General features: G+C 40.6%; 1 protein-coding gene across 1 annotated transcript in view; it reads right to left on the bottom strand.

Annotated features, from left to right (window-relative positions):
• Positions 1-15,076, bottom strand: part of ADAMTSL1 (ADAMTS like 1) — a 405,773-nt gene that overhangs the window by 96,189 nt on the left and 294,508 nt on the right. Inside the window, exon 25 of the mRNA XM_049627010.1 lies at positions 4,674-4,801. Coding sequence (XP_049482967.1) covers positions 4,674-4,801 — 128 coding nt within the window. The remainder of the gene's footprint in view (positions 1-4,673; positions 4,802-15,076) is intronic.

The raw sequence follows: 15,076 nt of genomic DNA, 5'->3' as shown, positions 1-15,076 counted from the left end.
GGTTAACAGAATTGCTGGCTAAAAAAAATTCAGAAATGCCAATTTAAAATGACTTACATTATAAAACCTTACAAAACTGCTCATCTTTTATTGCAGCTACTAAATCATGATGGGGAGGGGGCAGAGAAAGAAGAATTTCAAGGACAACTGCCTTTTTATTTTCCTTTTTCTTTTCTGTGATCTCTTTATTAGACACAGTATGTGTCAGCTATTCAACTCATCAAAAAGCAGAAAAGCATGCCAGGAAAGGAGAAATATTTTCTGTCTCTCTCTTCCTGTGAAAACTTCAGATGAGCTCATCTGTGTTCTCTCTTTTCAATGAAAGATAAGCTCATCCCTCACCTTCTTCCCATTTTCCAGTGATGATGTCAGGCAGGCCTTACAGTATCTCTTTTGTGATCTTATAAAATCAATGACAACCAAACACGTTTCCCTCATGGCTATGACCTCATCCATGGTTTACACCTGGACAGGACTCATCTGCATTGGTAAGTAGAGCTAAACTCCACTGATCCAGACTGAAGCAATTTGCCAGGAAACTACTGCTTTCCTTCAAAACTCTGCTTTACCATTCAGCTTGGTTTCTGAGTAACCTGGCTGAATGTTGAATCTGACTAGTCAAGAGGGTTCTCCAATCTTTGTGCCCATCTCTGTGCACACCAGAAACTCTCCTTTTACCCAGAACTGTCTATACCTCATGTAAAGTAATAAATACTTCAAAGAGTTAGGTATGTGACATTTTGGGGATAATCTTACACTCCTCCCTACCTCCTATTACCCTCCCATCCACCGTATGCTACTGTCATCTACATTCTGAGCAGTGAAACACGTATCCAATTAAGTCACTTTAGGACAGAAAGGAATTTTGTGCCCCTGTGTTTACATGGCTGTGGGCTTCCATTCTGAACCAGGGAGGTTGACAGGAAGCTATCTCCATACTGAGAAGCAAAGTAGTCTCAAATCTCTGAGACTCAAAGATAAGTCAGCACATAATGGATGGGTTTGAAGAAAAGCAAAAGGATACTGAAGAAAATATTTTATAGGACCGAATAAGGCAGAAGGAGGAAGATTTGGCTGTAATAGCATGTCTGAAGCTGAATTGTGTTTAAAGAAAAATTGTGTAGAGAGTAGCAATGGACCAAAAATGAATCTGAGAAGCAGAAATGGGGCATACTCCCTATAGAGGATGGGGCAACTCAATGGAAGAGGTCTGGTTGTGAGCCAAGGAGAGCTCATCAGGCCCCCTTTCCTGTGGTCCATGTGAAATATTCCTTACCACAAGCTGTCTCCCTTCCTCTGAATCCAGGAAGGCCAGCCCTTTCCAGATGGCTAATTCAACTTCCCCAGCTGGCATTGAGACATTGAGAGCAAGGTGCTCTACAAAGGGTTTGTGAGCATTCCAGTCTCTGAGAAGGAGTCTTCCCTACTGTAAAAACAACTTGGCTTTTGTTTTATGTGTTATCCTCACAATAATAATAGCTAACAAATATTGAGTGCTTACTATACGCCAGGCACAATTATCAGCATTTTATATGAATGAATGTATTTAATTTTCACAAAACCCCACTGAATCGTGTGCTAGTTTAATCACCATGTACAAACGAAGAGGCCAAGTCAGAGAGAGTAAAGAAGCTGCTCAAGGGTATATAGCCAGGAAGCGACAGAGCCAGGATTCCAATCCAGACCATGAGGCTACAGAGCCCTCAAGCTTAACTGTCAGGCTCTGTTTGCTCTTGTGAATTATTATGAACAAATTTCCCCATTTCTGGTCAACTCAGGCACACTGGCCAGACCAAAGTTCAAAATCGTGGACACACCTGAGTATCTTGAGTCTCAAAAAGATGTTTTTCCCTTTTGGTCTAACATTCATACTGAAGTCAAGGAAAACACACACACACACACACACACACACACACACACACACACAACCTGCCATGTTTTTAGATGTGCATAAGCACTGAGATTTACCATGAAGATTTAAACAAAATTTTTTAAATATTTATTTTAAAGAGAGAGAGAGAGAGAGAGAGAGAAAGAGAGAGAGAGACAGAGTTCGAGTGGAGGAGGGGCAAAGAAAGCAAGGGAGACACACAATCTGAAGCAGGCTCCAGGCTCTGAGCTGTCAGCACAGAGCCCAATGCAGGGCTTGCACCCACAAACTGTGAGATCATGATCTAAGCTAAAGTCGGAGGCTTATCTGACCGAGCCACCCAGGTGCCCCTTACCATGAAGATTTAATTGCAAGTGAGCTGAATCAGTTCCTAAGTCTGTACACAGAGTTTCAATATGAAGACTTATAATGAAAAATACATAGAAGCAAACTTGGACTAATGTTTTACACATTTTAGAATTGCTTTCAGGAGGTATTTCATTTTAGAAGAGCTAGAGAAAGGAAACATTTATCAAGTGTGAACTATGCCTGGCATTGGGCTAGGTGCTTTTTCACATACACAATCTTATTTAATTCACAAAATCCCATAAAATATTATTAATTTCATTTTTACAGATGAGAATGAAAACTCAGTGAGGTTGCATACTTTGTTCAAGATAAGCAGTATAATTGGTAATCAAATTTAGAAATGCTTGACATCCATTTCCCCCTTAAATTTAGTGTATATTTGGGTGGTGTTTTGTATGCTGCTACATAGGATCTTGCATACATTTGAAGGAAATTATAATTATCTCTCGATTCTAGGTAGTCCTGTATACATCTATTGCCTTTACTAGTCTGTAAGCATTATGGAGCACAAAACTCAGGCCTTATTTATTGCTCATTGTTCCCCAGTACTTGGCAGAGGGTGTGCTTAGAACGGTAGCTGGTGTGCCACTTAATACTATGTGTTGACATTGGCACAGGGGTAGCAGATAATTCCAGGTAAAGACACAAATACAATCTTAAGGCAACACATGCACATTTTGAGCCTTAATTTTTAGCGGGACTATTGGATTCGTGAGCACACCTGAACAAACCCCAGCACTGAAGTACAAGGGCACAGTCCTAGGTGTGGTGTTTGTGATCAAATTCATAGGCCAAATCCTTTCCTTCCATTCCCTAGTGCCTCTTTTGCTGCTCTCTCTTTTCTGGCTTTGAACACTTTGGCAGCCTCCAATAGCTCTTCTCCAAAGAGTTGAAGACAAGTCTGATGTTACAATTGCCTTACTTAATTCCAGACAGGTTTCCATTAATCGTATTAAATTCAGGTGAACAAAGGGTATTTAGTCTGTGACGGAGCTGAACCGTATCAGGATAAATATAAACAAGAGAGTTAGTTCCGTAACAGCCACTCTTTGCCAACAATTGGAAGCATGTCAGCAGTGCCCTTGCTACGGCAGGCTGGAGTGTGGAAGGCAGAAGAGATTTTAGGAGATTGGTGCTGTGCATCTGGACTCTGTATAAAGAGGGGAATAAAGATTGTAGCTGGAATACATTAGGAGAAAAGCAAGTATTCTATTCACACACACAAAATAGGCATTAAAATTATCAGTCTTTAATCTACCCCTGGGCCCCTCAGCTTGCCTTATGCACTGCTGACTTTCATCTTCCCTGGAAAGCCTCCTGCTAAAGGTCCCTTTTCTGATCAGCCTTAGGTCATGGGGGCAGAAATGCTGTTGCTAAACAGATATGCAAGGGAGTAGCATGTGTGACTGGAGAACAGTGTGACAACATAATCCCAGCATGGACCGATGAGGTCAGTGTGGGGTGATGTTGGCTTTTCTAGCATCTACTGAATCATCTGACGGGAGCAGCAACTGAAAAGAATAAATACAAACACATGCAACATACTGCCAAAAAGACTGCCTGGCCCAGATCTGAGAAAAAAGATCCTCCTTTGGTAGGATAGGTGGATAGGGAACAATGAGCTGGGAGTTAGGAGGCCTCATTCCCTTCTTATCTCTACAACCAGCTGAGTGGTTGCATGACCTCAGCTTACCTGGCCTCTAAGAAATGAGGGCACTGGTACAGTTGGTATCTAAGGTCTTTTTCAGTTTCACAGGCAAGGATTTGTGTCCTATGTAAATGAGGTTTTATAAAGTACATGATGACAAGACTACAACCTTGGGAGACATCATGTTCTGCATTGCAAGTTCTTACATCACATGTGTAGAATGTTTTTCCTGACCTTTATGGATAAAGGGAAAGTGTTGGCAGGTGCAGTACACCAAGAGGTTTAAATAAAACAGAATCAGAGAGAAGAACACTCCTGCTTTAAACCATGACCACAGAATTCCAACTACCCATGAGTCTTGAAGTGTTCTTTGCAACAGGTGTAACAAGGAGAAATGACAGGTCATGGCTTATGTTCCCTAACATGTTATTTACTAGTACACAACTCCTTTGCTTATGTTGTTCTTTCTTCCTGGAATATGTCACCCACCTATACTTATCAAAGTCCATTCATTCTGACTCTGACATCTCCCAGATGGGATGAAATGTCCTTGCATACCCTTAGGTTATTTACAGCACTTATTTCATTCATTCACTCATTCATTCATTCATTATACCTCATATTATACTTCATCTCCATTTAATTATAACTATAGCTTATAACCTTTCTGAAGGCAGTGTCTAAATCTCATTTATGGATGTGTTCCTGGGCTGGCTTGGCACACTGTAGGTATCTACTCAATAACGACATAGCAGCGAGTCAAACTACACAGGATTTTCATGTTACCTGCTAATGTGACGGCAATGGAGACAGAGTCATATCCCAAGGCATTTGTGGCATTGCAAGTGTAGAAACCCACATCAGCTTCCACTGGTGCCAGGATCTGTAAGGAATCATCTGGCTGTAGAAGAATCCTGGAGCAACAGAAAAGAAATGTAGACCTGGTCATGTCAGTTGGCTCCTTTTTGGCATTTAATACTGGTAAGGCAGGAAAGAACAGTGTTTTAAGACAGAGACAAACCAGCCACAGTGACACTCAGGAACCCAGGCTCTCTTGCTACTATGATTGGTGTGATTCTGATAGCAACCCCAAATGAGCCTTTTGATTGCTTAATCAGCTTGTTGATTACTTGATCTAAAAATACCAGTTGGAGTAGATAGCAGATGTGTGCTGAATACATAGAACACCCACAACAGGGATAAGAGGGGATGTTGGAATGAATGGTGCAGATGGATTTGGAAAAGGCTTATGGAAAAGGAAAAATCATAAAGGAGGACTGGAGCTTTATTGGATGGTGAACAGTAGGCAGGGCTTCCAGATATGGAGAAAGGCATCTGGAGTAAAGACTCAGAGGTGAGAGGAAGCGAAAAGTCAAAAATATTGATGAGAGAATCTTGATGCATATGTTTGAAGGAAATTGTATGCCTAAATACCTCTCAATTCTAGGTAGTCATACATTCATCTATTACCTTCAGAGCCTGTGAACATTAGGGGGTGTAAAACTCAGATCTAATTATTTCCCATAATATTTAATGAAAGACCCTCTGTAGGGGAGGTGCACAACAGAATGAAGGCAAAGCCTGCCCTTTAGGGCAATGGTAGAGAATTCCAGAATAACCCCCATCTAGTTCAGACACTTTGCTTACTCTGAAAAGAATTATAAGAATCACATTGTGAGTGTCTAACATGAGCTTCAAAACCCACTCCAGTCTCAGTCTACTATTTTTTCTTTTCTGGATTATGTCATTTCTAAGAACTGGCTGCTACATCATGGCAGTTAGTGACTAATGATGACTTGAAACTGATGTCTTGGTGACTTGGTGAGGCTGATGATAACTGGAATCTGTTGATGGAGGTGGGGATCCAGACGGAAGGGAGGAGAACAGGGTAGGAGGCTCAGAGATCCAGGGCCTGGACCTGCCAGGGCCTTAGGTTTGTAAACCATTCAACACACAGAAATGCCTTAGAGGTGGCTTGTGGCCTCCTATAGTCAGTCATTTCCATCTTTGTGATAATTTCCACCTCCCTAGTTTCAAAAGGCCCAAAGATCTGTTTACCTAATATCACATTAACATCCATCTGTAGGAGATAAGTTGGAAACAGGGGTCATTTTTCAGGAAAGGGGGAAAAAGCACATGAAAATGTCAGAAGAACTCACAAGACTTGGTGGTGAAATTAACACTAGGAGTCAGACCTCCTGCCCCAACAACACGTTCTCCCCACTATACAATTCTTTTCTTTCTTCACTATTTCTCCTGTTGGGTCCTCTCCAGACTCTATGGGACTGGCAGTTTGGCACTGTCTCTTGTCAGCTCTTAGTTATTCTGAGGAGGGTGACCTGTCTGGCAATGAATCAGGCTCCCTCAAGTCTGTCTTTGGCCTTGGGCCTATTGCACTGCTTATTCTTACTTCCTGTCAGGAGAAAGGCAGGAAGGGGGGAAAGCAAGGCTTACATGTTTCAATCTTCAATCTAGTTATGCAGTTCTGGTAAAAATGGGGAAGGAAATAGAAAACCTCAGCTAAAGGAAAGTTTCTGGATGGTCTGTGTTTGATTCAGTGCCATTCCAGACCATCACCTTTACCGCTGAGGACAGTCAAGCTTTTGTGGCATTGAACTGGAACTGAAGCTTCAAGAGGGATGGGAGAGACACCATGGTAAACTGGTAAAACTCATCCACTCATTCATTCACACATCCATCAAATGTGAAGTGCTTTTTCTCTAAGTCAAACAATTACATGTTAGTTTCTTTCAGAGAAGCTAATAAGAGAAAGATGACTATCCAATTTCTGATCTCTGGTAAACCACATAATATGTAATAATGTCACTAAAAGGAATCTTAATAGACACCACATATTATCATTGTTAAATCCCTTCAGGTATTCAGACTGTTTTAAGGAAAATCAAAGACTGACTTTATGATATAAATCTTATGATGTCCAGGAACATGTATGCCTCCATAATGATTTCCAAACAGCAATAATAAAAGCAGGCTTAATCAAATTTCATGATGACTGAGTTTAGTCAATCATTATTCAGTTTTACTACAATCAAAAGGTAGGGATTAGAATTTGCTACATTCCCAAGTCCATTGGTATAGTTGCCTCCTTAAAACCAGCACCCTCTCTCTCTTCCCTACAGAAAGGTATCTTGAACATTCAGAGCAGGAGGCTAGAAGACACGTCTTCTGAACTTTATTTTGGTCCTGGTACTGCTTAAGTAGTCACCACTGGCAAATCTCTTTACCTTCCTACATTTCAGCTTATCAATATCTAAAACCCAGTTGAAGTAGGTTTTTCTACTCAGAGGAAATTGTAAAAATAAGGTATATAAGAAATTTCCAGACTATCTTTTGGTATTTCCAATGATGCTTTATAGGTAACTTTGGACATTCTGAATGAAGAATTCAATGCAAGGAAGGACAGGAGTGGTAAGATTGTAAGAAAGGAAGAGATGCTATTGGCCAATTCTCTCCAGCCCCCGATTTATTAGAACTCCATATTCAGATCATTTTTTCCCCCATAGAACTACTGTACCTGCCTGATCTTATGCAGGAAGGGTAAACCACAGTGGGTCTGAACCACCTACTTTTTAAGGTGGGGGTTAGCTTTTGCACAGGTGCTACTGAGTGAGCCATAATGCTTTCTGAGCCAGTCTGAAGCTTGGAAAAGATTTCCACAAAGGTGATAAAGAGGAGGAGGAGAGCTTTCACACCAGGCTAAAAGCCATAAGGGATGGCAATAGTGGGAATGGAAAAGAATGAACCTAAGCCTTGATATTCACCATTTGCATGTTCTTTTATTCCATAAAATGTACACATAGAGATAAAGAAGATAACAAAACCTACATGGGACAAAATCTGAATTTGTCACTTATTGCATATACTTACAAATTATTTATACTCATGAAACTGAACCTTTTAGCCAAAGGGGGGCTACAGAGTTATTTGGTAGCAGAGTCAGAATTTGAAGTGGAGATTCTCAGTCTAGCATTCTTTTTTTCCATTTATCATGTCTTTGATATGTCCTTCACATTGACTGTTGGGGGTTTGGAGGCTGCCACCAGGGGGAGCAGTAGTTATGCAGAGGGTTCCCATGCAGGGCTCTCTAGGAAACATGACAAGGCAAAGGAAAGGGCTTGCTGTGGAGAATGAGGTCAGCTTTAGTCTCTTTAGATAGCCTGGCATCTAGAAAGAGAGATTCTTGGGGAAAAAACGTTTTCTTTGTATTTCAGGCGTCTACTCTATTAATTTAACTTAATTTGTTAGTAGCTGATTTCTGTCAGCTTGTATTTAGTTTTCAGATTTGACAGGCCTGTTTTAGAATGCACAGGCACAGAAACATAGTGCTGCTTTCCAAGCAAAACCAGAAAGATTTCTCTGGGGTTGTTTTGGAATTTAAGGAATCAGAGAATGAGGGGACATGAAATGGGGCATAATTAAGGCCTACATAGAAAATGGTCCTGTGGTCACATTAGGTATATTAATACTAGCTGCTTTTCTCCCATACCCATACCCCACTTCCCTTTTGGTTTAATGAGCTAAAACTTAACTGCTTTATTTCTTTGGTCATAGTGTTAGCCAGAAAATAAAGGAATTTGCTTTTCTGGTGGCCTTGTAAGCTTCTTTGTGACAGAATGTCTTCTCAAGCATTCTAGCAATGAAGGAGCAGCTGAGAGAGTAAAAATAATTGCTATAGTTACAGAAGTATGGCCCTGATCAACCTTGTGAGTAGGATATGGACAAAGTGTCCATGGGCCAGTCCTATCAAGGACAAGCTCCTTGAAGTGAAGTTGTCTCCTCTGCATTTGTAATGGTCAGTGAGAAAGTACTCTTATTTGAAAAGGAGGCGGCTCTGGGGGTCTAAAAGAAAGCTTCTAGCAATTCTGAGAGTGGGGTGGTATCATGATGCCTTCCTCTGAATCCTTGGTTTAGCTGTGAACACTACGGTCTTGTGCAGGCCCATCTCTCAAAGTGACCTCCATGACCAACTACGTCTAGCTGCTATGGAGAGGAAGGGTTCTGATTTCAGTCAAGAGAGACAGAGTCATGTGGAGGTCGTGGGTAAGCTTTTCAACTCTGAGCCTCTAAGTTCTTTCTGCAAATGGAGGATAATACTGACCTCAGACAATTCTTATAAGAATCAAAGGAAGGAGACCCATTCTTATGGTTTTGTAAGTAAAATAAATAAGCTTCGACATCAAATGCATTTAACAAATTGGTATTTTTTAAAAAATGATTCAGGTGGTAGTCACCTATGTTATCATCTTGGAACTCCTTTTTGAGAGGAAATTTTAAAGGTCTGGACACAGAAACAGCCATTGGCAACACAGGCCACGATGCTGTACCATCTCAGGCCTCCCACCATGACAAGCAAGTATTTAAAAAAAAAAAAAATTTTTTTTTTTTTAAAGTAAGCTTCATGTCCAGCATAGAGCCCAATGCAGGGCTTGAACTCATAACCCTGATATGAACTCATGACCCTGATATCTAGAGTCAGATCAAGCCACCCATGTACCTCTGATAAACAAGCATTCTTAGACCCATTTTAGGTCTCAACACAGGACTGGATGCTGGAAATCATAGGTACATTCTTTCTTTTTAGAACAGTATCTTTCTCTCATCCTTGCAAACTTAACCTGTCCCACATCCCAGCAGAAACTTGTTGCTCTAGTCAAGATGGCCTCTTTGGCTCTCCTTGTCATTAGCTTGGGGCTGAATTCATGCTCTTTCTCCTCCCATCTATCCTTCCAAATTCTCCCTTTCAGTTAAGAATGAGTCAAGTTTTACCACTTGTGTTACCACTGTCCACAAGAATTTCTTCCTTTCCTGATCATCCAGAGTTGTTCTGAGCTGTACTACAAAACCTTTTCTACTCTACAAGGTCTCATTTTTTCAGTTAGGTGGTAAACTAATACTTCAAGGGCTGAGAGTTTTTTACCTCTTTCATAGTTCTCTCTTCAATAGTTCCCTAGCACAGTGCTATCATGCTGGATAGAGACTTCAGAATAATGGAGCTAAAAATGATCATGCTGACAATATAGCATAGTGGTTAAGAGAATAGACTCTGCAGGCAAGCTGCCTGGGTTCCAACCCCAGCTTTACCCTTAGTCACTTTGTAACCTTGGGCAAGTCATTTCTTTACTTCTGAATGTCACAGTTTCCTTACCTATAGAATGAGGAGAATTATAGCACCTAAGATTGTTGTGACTATTCTACCTGCGCTCAGGTATTTAAAGATTGCACATGATCTGTTGGGATGAGCACTGGGTGTTGTATCTTAGCCAATGTGACAATAAATTATATTAAACAAAACAAAAACAAAAACAAAGCAGATGATTGCCCAATGTGTTAAAACCTATGGAAATACAGGTTGTTGTTGTTATTGACATGACCATCACCGTTATCATTCACTCTTCATGTCTGAGCCTATGTATTTTGGATGCTGTGAGGAACTGTTCTGACAAGGGTAAATGACTAAGAAATGTAGAGTTTTCAAGGAATAAAACCAGGCACGTGGAGGTGGGTGGACAAGGGTTTTTTTGTGTGTGAATGAGCAGGGAGTGAGCCACAATGCCTTTACCTTGGTGGTAGCACTGGGGGTGGAAAGGAGGAGCAGAGACTGAGGTCACATGGCATGTCAGGTTGGCAACCATCTCAGTTCTATTCTTGACTCCAAAATTTCTGAATAAGTACAACTACTTATTTTCATAACTGCTTTAACACTATTAACCAAATGCTGAAATCTTAGAACGCTTAAAAAAAAGCCAGAATCCTGCAGTTGCAAAAAAAAAAAAAGTATATAAATAATGAGTAAAAGAATGAGATTTGGTAAAAAGTGAGTCTACAAGGAAATACATGAAGTGAAAGCCAGCTGTGTAAAGAACATCAGCTCCAAACTCTTAGGAAAAGATGCTGAGGATTCTTACTTACTCTGAAATGCAGGTGGTTTTTTTTTTCTCTGCCTAGAAATTTTTTAGATTAGGATAATTAAATCTAGCACAAAGGGACAGTGGGGGCTGTTACTTATTATACAAGTGTATAAGTTTTCTACAATTTTATTATGTCATCCTATTAGATTGATATTTTTATCCCTTTTGAGAGAGAAAGCAAAAGCTCAGAGAAGGTAAGCAACTTGCTCAGCTAGTGCATGGAGGAATCAGGAATGGGGAGTGAACTTTGACCCTTAAAAAAACTGACCATATCCAGGCATCCACTGGGGCCTAATAGTAAGCCATGTGGTTTGGCTTCATTTTGGTGGGGGGTAATTTGTGCCAAGGTTTGTAGTTACTCAGGGAAATGGACAATAACTAACAAGAATATTCTGGATTTTAAATAACTAGAAGGCATGTGGTTTGGCCTCATTTTTGTTGGGGGGTAATTTATGCCAAAGTTTGTAGTTACTCAGGGAAATGGATAATCACTCACAAGAATATTCTAGATTTTAAATAGCTTGAAGCTGGAGGAAAAAAAGAATGCTGTGAGAAGACCTCCTCTGTGAGCAAGAACTTTTTTTTTCTGAAACCAAAAATTATAGTAGCCTAGAGACTTGCAAGGGAGAGTTTTGTTTTGTACAGATATTTTGGGGAACCGATTTGAGGTTCACGAAGAGTTTCATATCACCATTTGGCTAGGGCAACTTTTTATAACCTTGGCTGTTTTTAATGTAATTGCCAACTAAAAGTTATTTGATGCTGGAAGCTTCAGGGCTGCTCCAGGTGGAAGTATAGAAAATATTCTTGGAATGGGAAAGGCCACCTGACCACACATTCTTAACCCTGTCCTAGTACTTTCTGCCAAACTCTTCAACATCTTTCTCTTCAGAAACTCATGAAATCTTGAATTTGCTAATACTTGTAGTTTTATTTGCTAGCTGGGTAATTCATTTCAAACTGTCATGCTATGCATGAAATGACTCTGACTTGATTTCCTCTTGGCCTGGGAGAGGGATCAAACTCTGGTCAGCTGCCACCTGCTTTTGTCAACAGAGTTTTATTGGAACACCAGCATGCTCATTTAAGTGCTTTCTATTACTGCTCTTAGGGTACAATGGCTGAAATGAATGGTTGGGACAAAGATAGGATGGCCTGCAAAGCCTAAAACGTTTATTATCTGGCCCTTTACTAGAAGAGTTTGCTGGCTGTGACCTAGAACATGGAAGAATTTTCGCTTCAGGTTTTTTCAGTGCCTTCCTCATTTATATAACCATGTTAACCACTTTATCGGAACTCTGCCTTTTTCTAGGACCATTTTTCTAAGAAGAATAAATGCTAGAGGGATCTTTGGAGACCTCCTAACCTTTTGGGGAATAGAGAAGGCTGGACTCTAAGCTTCATTTGTGCCACCTGGTTGTCACAATCTTGTGTCCTCTGATGCTCTTGTGACCTTTGCATTGACCTTCAATACTTCTCACCGCCCCCCCCCCCCCCCGAGACACAGGTATTTACTGGGATGGCCCCCTTTCCTCTGACTTACTATTCCTATAGTTTTCAACTGGGAAAAACATTTGTTATCCCCACTTCCTTTAGTTCTACGAAGGAAACAAGCCAAACCAAACTAAAACTGGTTTCTTCTCTCCCTATCTGCCCTGCTCCCAGATTTTATAGTCTCTGCAAACTTGGAAACTGCATTTCGTATGCTTATGACTTTTACATATAGCGTTATTCACAACTGTGGTTCTCAAATTGACCCTGGAGGCATTTCCCATTTGATTCTCTCCTCCATTCTGAGAAGTTTCCATCTGTAAATACTCTGTGTTGCCCAGGCCAAAGGCTTCCAAGTACTCCTTAATTCATCTCCTATTCAACACCACTTTGGAAAGTTGTCCAAAACTGTCTGGGAAGTATAAGCATAGAGAGCATACACATTTCTCTTTTCTACCAGACCAGAAACAATAGCAAAAAAATGTCAGAAGAATATAAGCATTCTCCCCTTTTGCCTGGATTTAGGCTAATTCCCTATCACACTATGTTTTCCTTCATACCTTTCTATCTCATCTCTTTGAACAACTGCCTAGGTTGTTCCCTAGTTCCTCAAAATGAGAATAAGGCTCCTTATTTTGTGATGTCCTGGAAGATGGTATGATATAATGACCTTCTATCTATGTATCTCTATGATTATATCTCTATGTATGATTATAGATGCTGACGTATGAGCATCCATTGTATGTCAGGCACTTTACAGATACTATATGTTCTTCATATTCTTGCTCTTCTGTAGGGTGGGTATAATCGTTTTAATTTAGTAATGAGAAAACCAAGGTTCGGAGGGGTTAAAGAGGGCTCACATGGATACTAAGTGGCAGAACAGGAATTCCAACCTAAGTTGCTCTTGCCCTACTGTCCTTCTACCACTGTGGGCTGCCCTCTGTGTTAACTGATGAACCACCTGGCTGCCCTTCCTGACCAAGGAGGGGGGTAGGGTAGGTCAGAAATGACCAGCATGAATCAGGCAGACCCCGAATAGAAGGAAAACAGGGACAGGCTTAGGGGTTAAAAGGCAGAAACTCCTTGACATTAGCCCTTTCCCTATGATTCCATGTAGATAGATTATCACATGTGAGTCACTTCCCACCCTTAAAAAGGAATCAGTGTTTTCTTCAAAATATCTAATTTCATATTATTCTTCATGTTCATCTTCATTCCTTTGAAAAATCCCGTAACTTTTAGGAAAGTCTTGTTTAGATGCTTTAAGGCTTATATTAACTGAACTATGTATATTATGTTGACTGTAGCTCACCCCTGGGCCAGAGTGTTGAATGGCAAATCAAGACTTCTCCGCCAGTGTGGGCTATCAGCAATATTTAGATTTTCTCAGAGAAAAGGATCAATCTTCAGCCAGCTTTCCCCCCAATTTGGTAATCGTACTTCCAGCACCTAGTTTAGAGAATCTGGCTTTTCTTTTCTATAAGGAAATCAGCAGTGTCCTTACAGGTATTGTTTCTGGATTTGGGTTCAGACGTAGGAACGCTGAATGTACATCTGTCCATATTACATGAGCCTCCTGGTATTAGATGCGGGGAAGAGTTACTTGTGAGATTCTTTGGCTAGCGTTACACTCCATCCAAATGCAAACTGGAGTTAGCTTCTGCCTGAGTTTCAGCTCAATGTGATGAAGTCTAGGAGGGCCCACTAAGCGTTCAGTGTTTGTACAGAGTAACTGAAAAGCAAGGAACAGTTTAGTTTCAGCTTTCTTTTTGGTCTAGGTCTCTAGACACACATGTGCACAGGCCATAAACACTGTAAACATACACAGCTAGAGATGCAAATACATATGTCATGATTACAGTGCTTACTGAGCACCTATTATGTGCCCAGTACTGTGCATATTTATATGGGAAAGTGTGTGTAAAGGTAGAGCAATAGAAAATAGAAGAAAGGCTTTCCCTAAAACAGATGTGCCAAAATAAAAATGAAGGCTCACGGATTGCAAGCCAGCTGGCTAGAAGACAGAATGTTAACTTATGCTAGATCTAGCTGACCCCAGTGGCTTCTTCTTAAAACAATGGCCAAGTCCATGTATTCAACTAAGGTTAAAATCAATACAAAGAAATAGTCCCTGGAGCCAGACTTCCTTGGGTTTAAATCCCAGCTCCACTACTTATTAAGTGTGAAACTTTGGGCAAGTTAATCTAACATCTCTATGCTTCAATTTCAACATTTGTAAAATTGGGATAGTAACCTCAAAGCATTATTATAAGAATAAAGGAAGACCTGTAAAACACTCAGACCAGCACCTCGTTCAAAGCAAGTGGTTAATAAATGTTGATGATGATGATGATTTCATCATTGGCCTAGATGTGATGGGAGATAGGATGCCACAAGGTATTTATTATCTGTACTTATTTTTTTTTTAACTTTTTAGAAAGTTTATTTATTTATTTTGAGGGAGGGAAAGCATGCACACAAGTGGAGGAAGGGCAGAGAGAGAGGGAGAGAGAGAATCCCAAGCAGGCTCTATGCCATCAGTGCAGAGCCCGGTGTGGGGCTTAACCCCCACGAACCATGAGATCATGGCCTAAGCCAAAATCAAGAGTCAGACACTCAACTGACTGAGCCACCCAGGTGCCCCTATTCTCTGTACTTATTCATTCTACAGCAATCCTTTTCAAATTGTACAGTTGTGTGGCACAGAACCTTAGGGTTTCCTGACACTTCTCTAATGGAGAACATGTGGGCAGGGCAGAAATGTTT

Source organism: Panthera uncia, chromosome D4, assembly GCF_023721935.1.
Source record: "Panthera uncia isolate 11264 chromosome D4, Puncia_PCG_1.0, whole genome shotgun sequence".
NCBI lineage: Eukaryota > Metazoa > Chordata > Mammalia > Carnivora > Felidae > Panthera > Panthera uncia.
The sequence above is the reverse complement of the archived record's forward strand: the minus strand, read 5'-3'. Positions and strand labels throughout refer to the sequence as shown.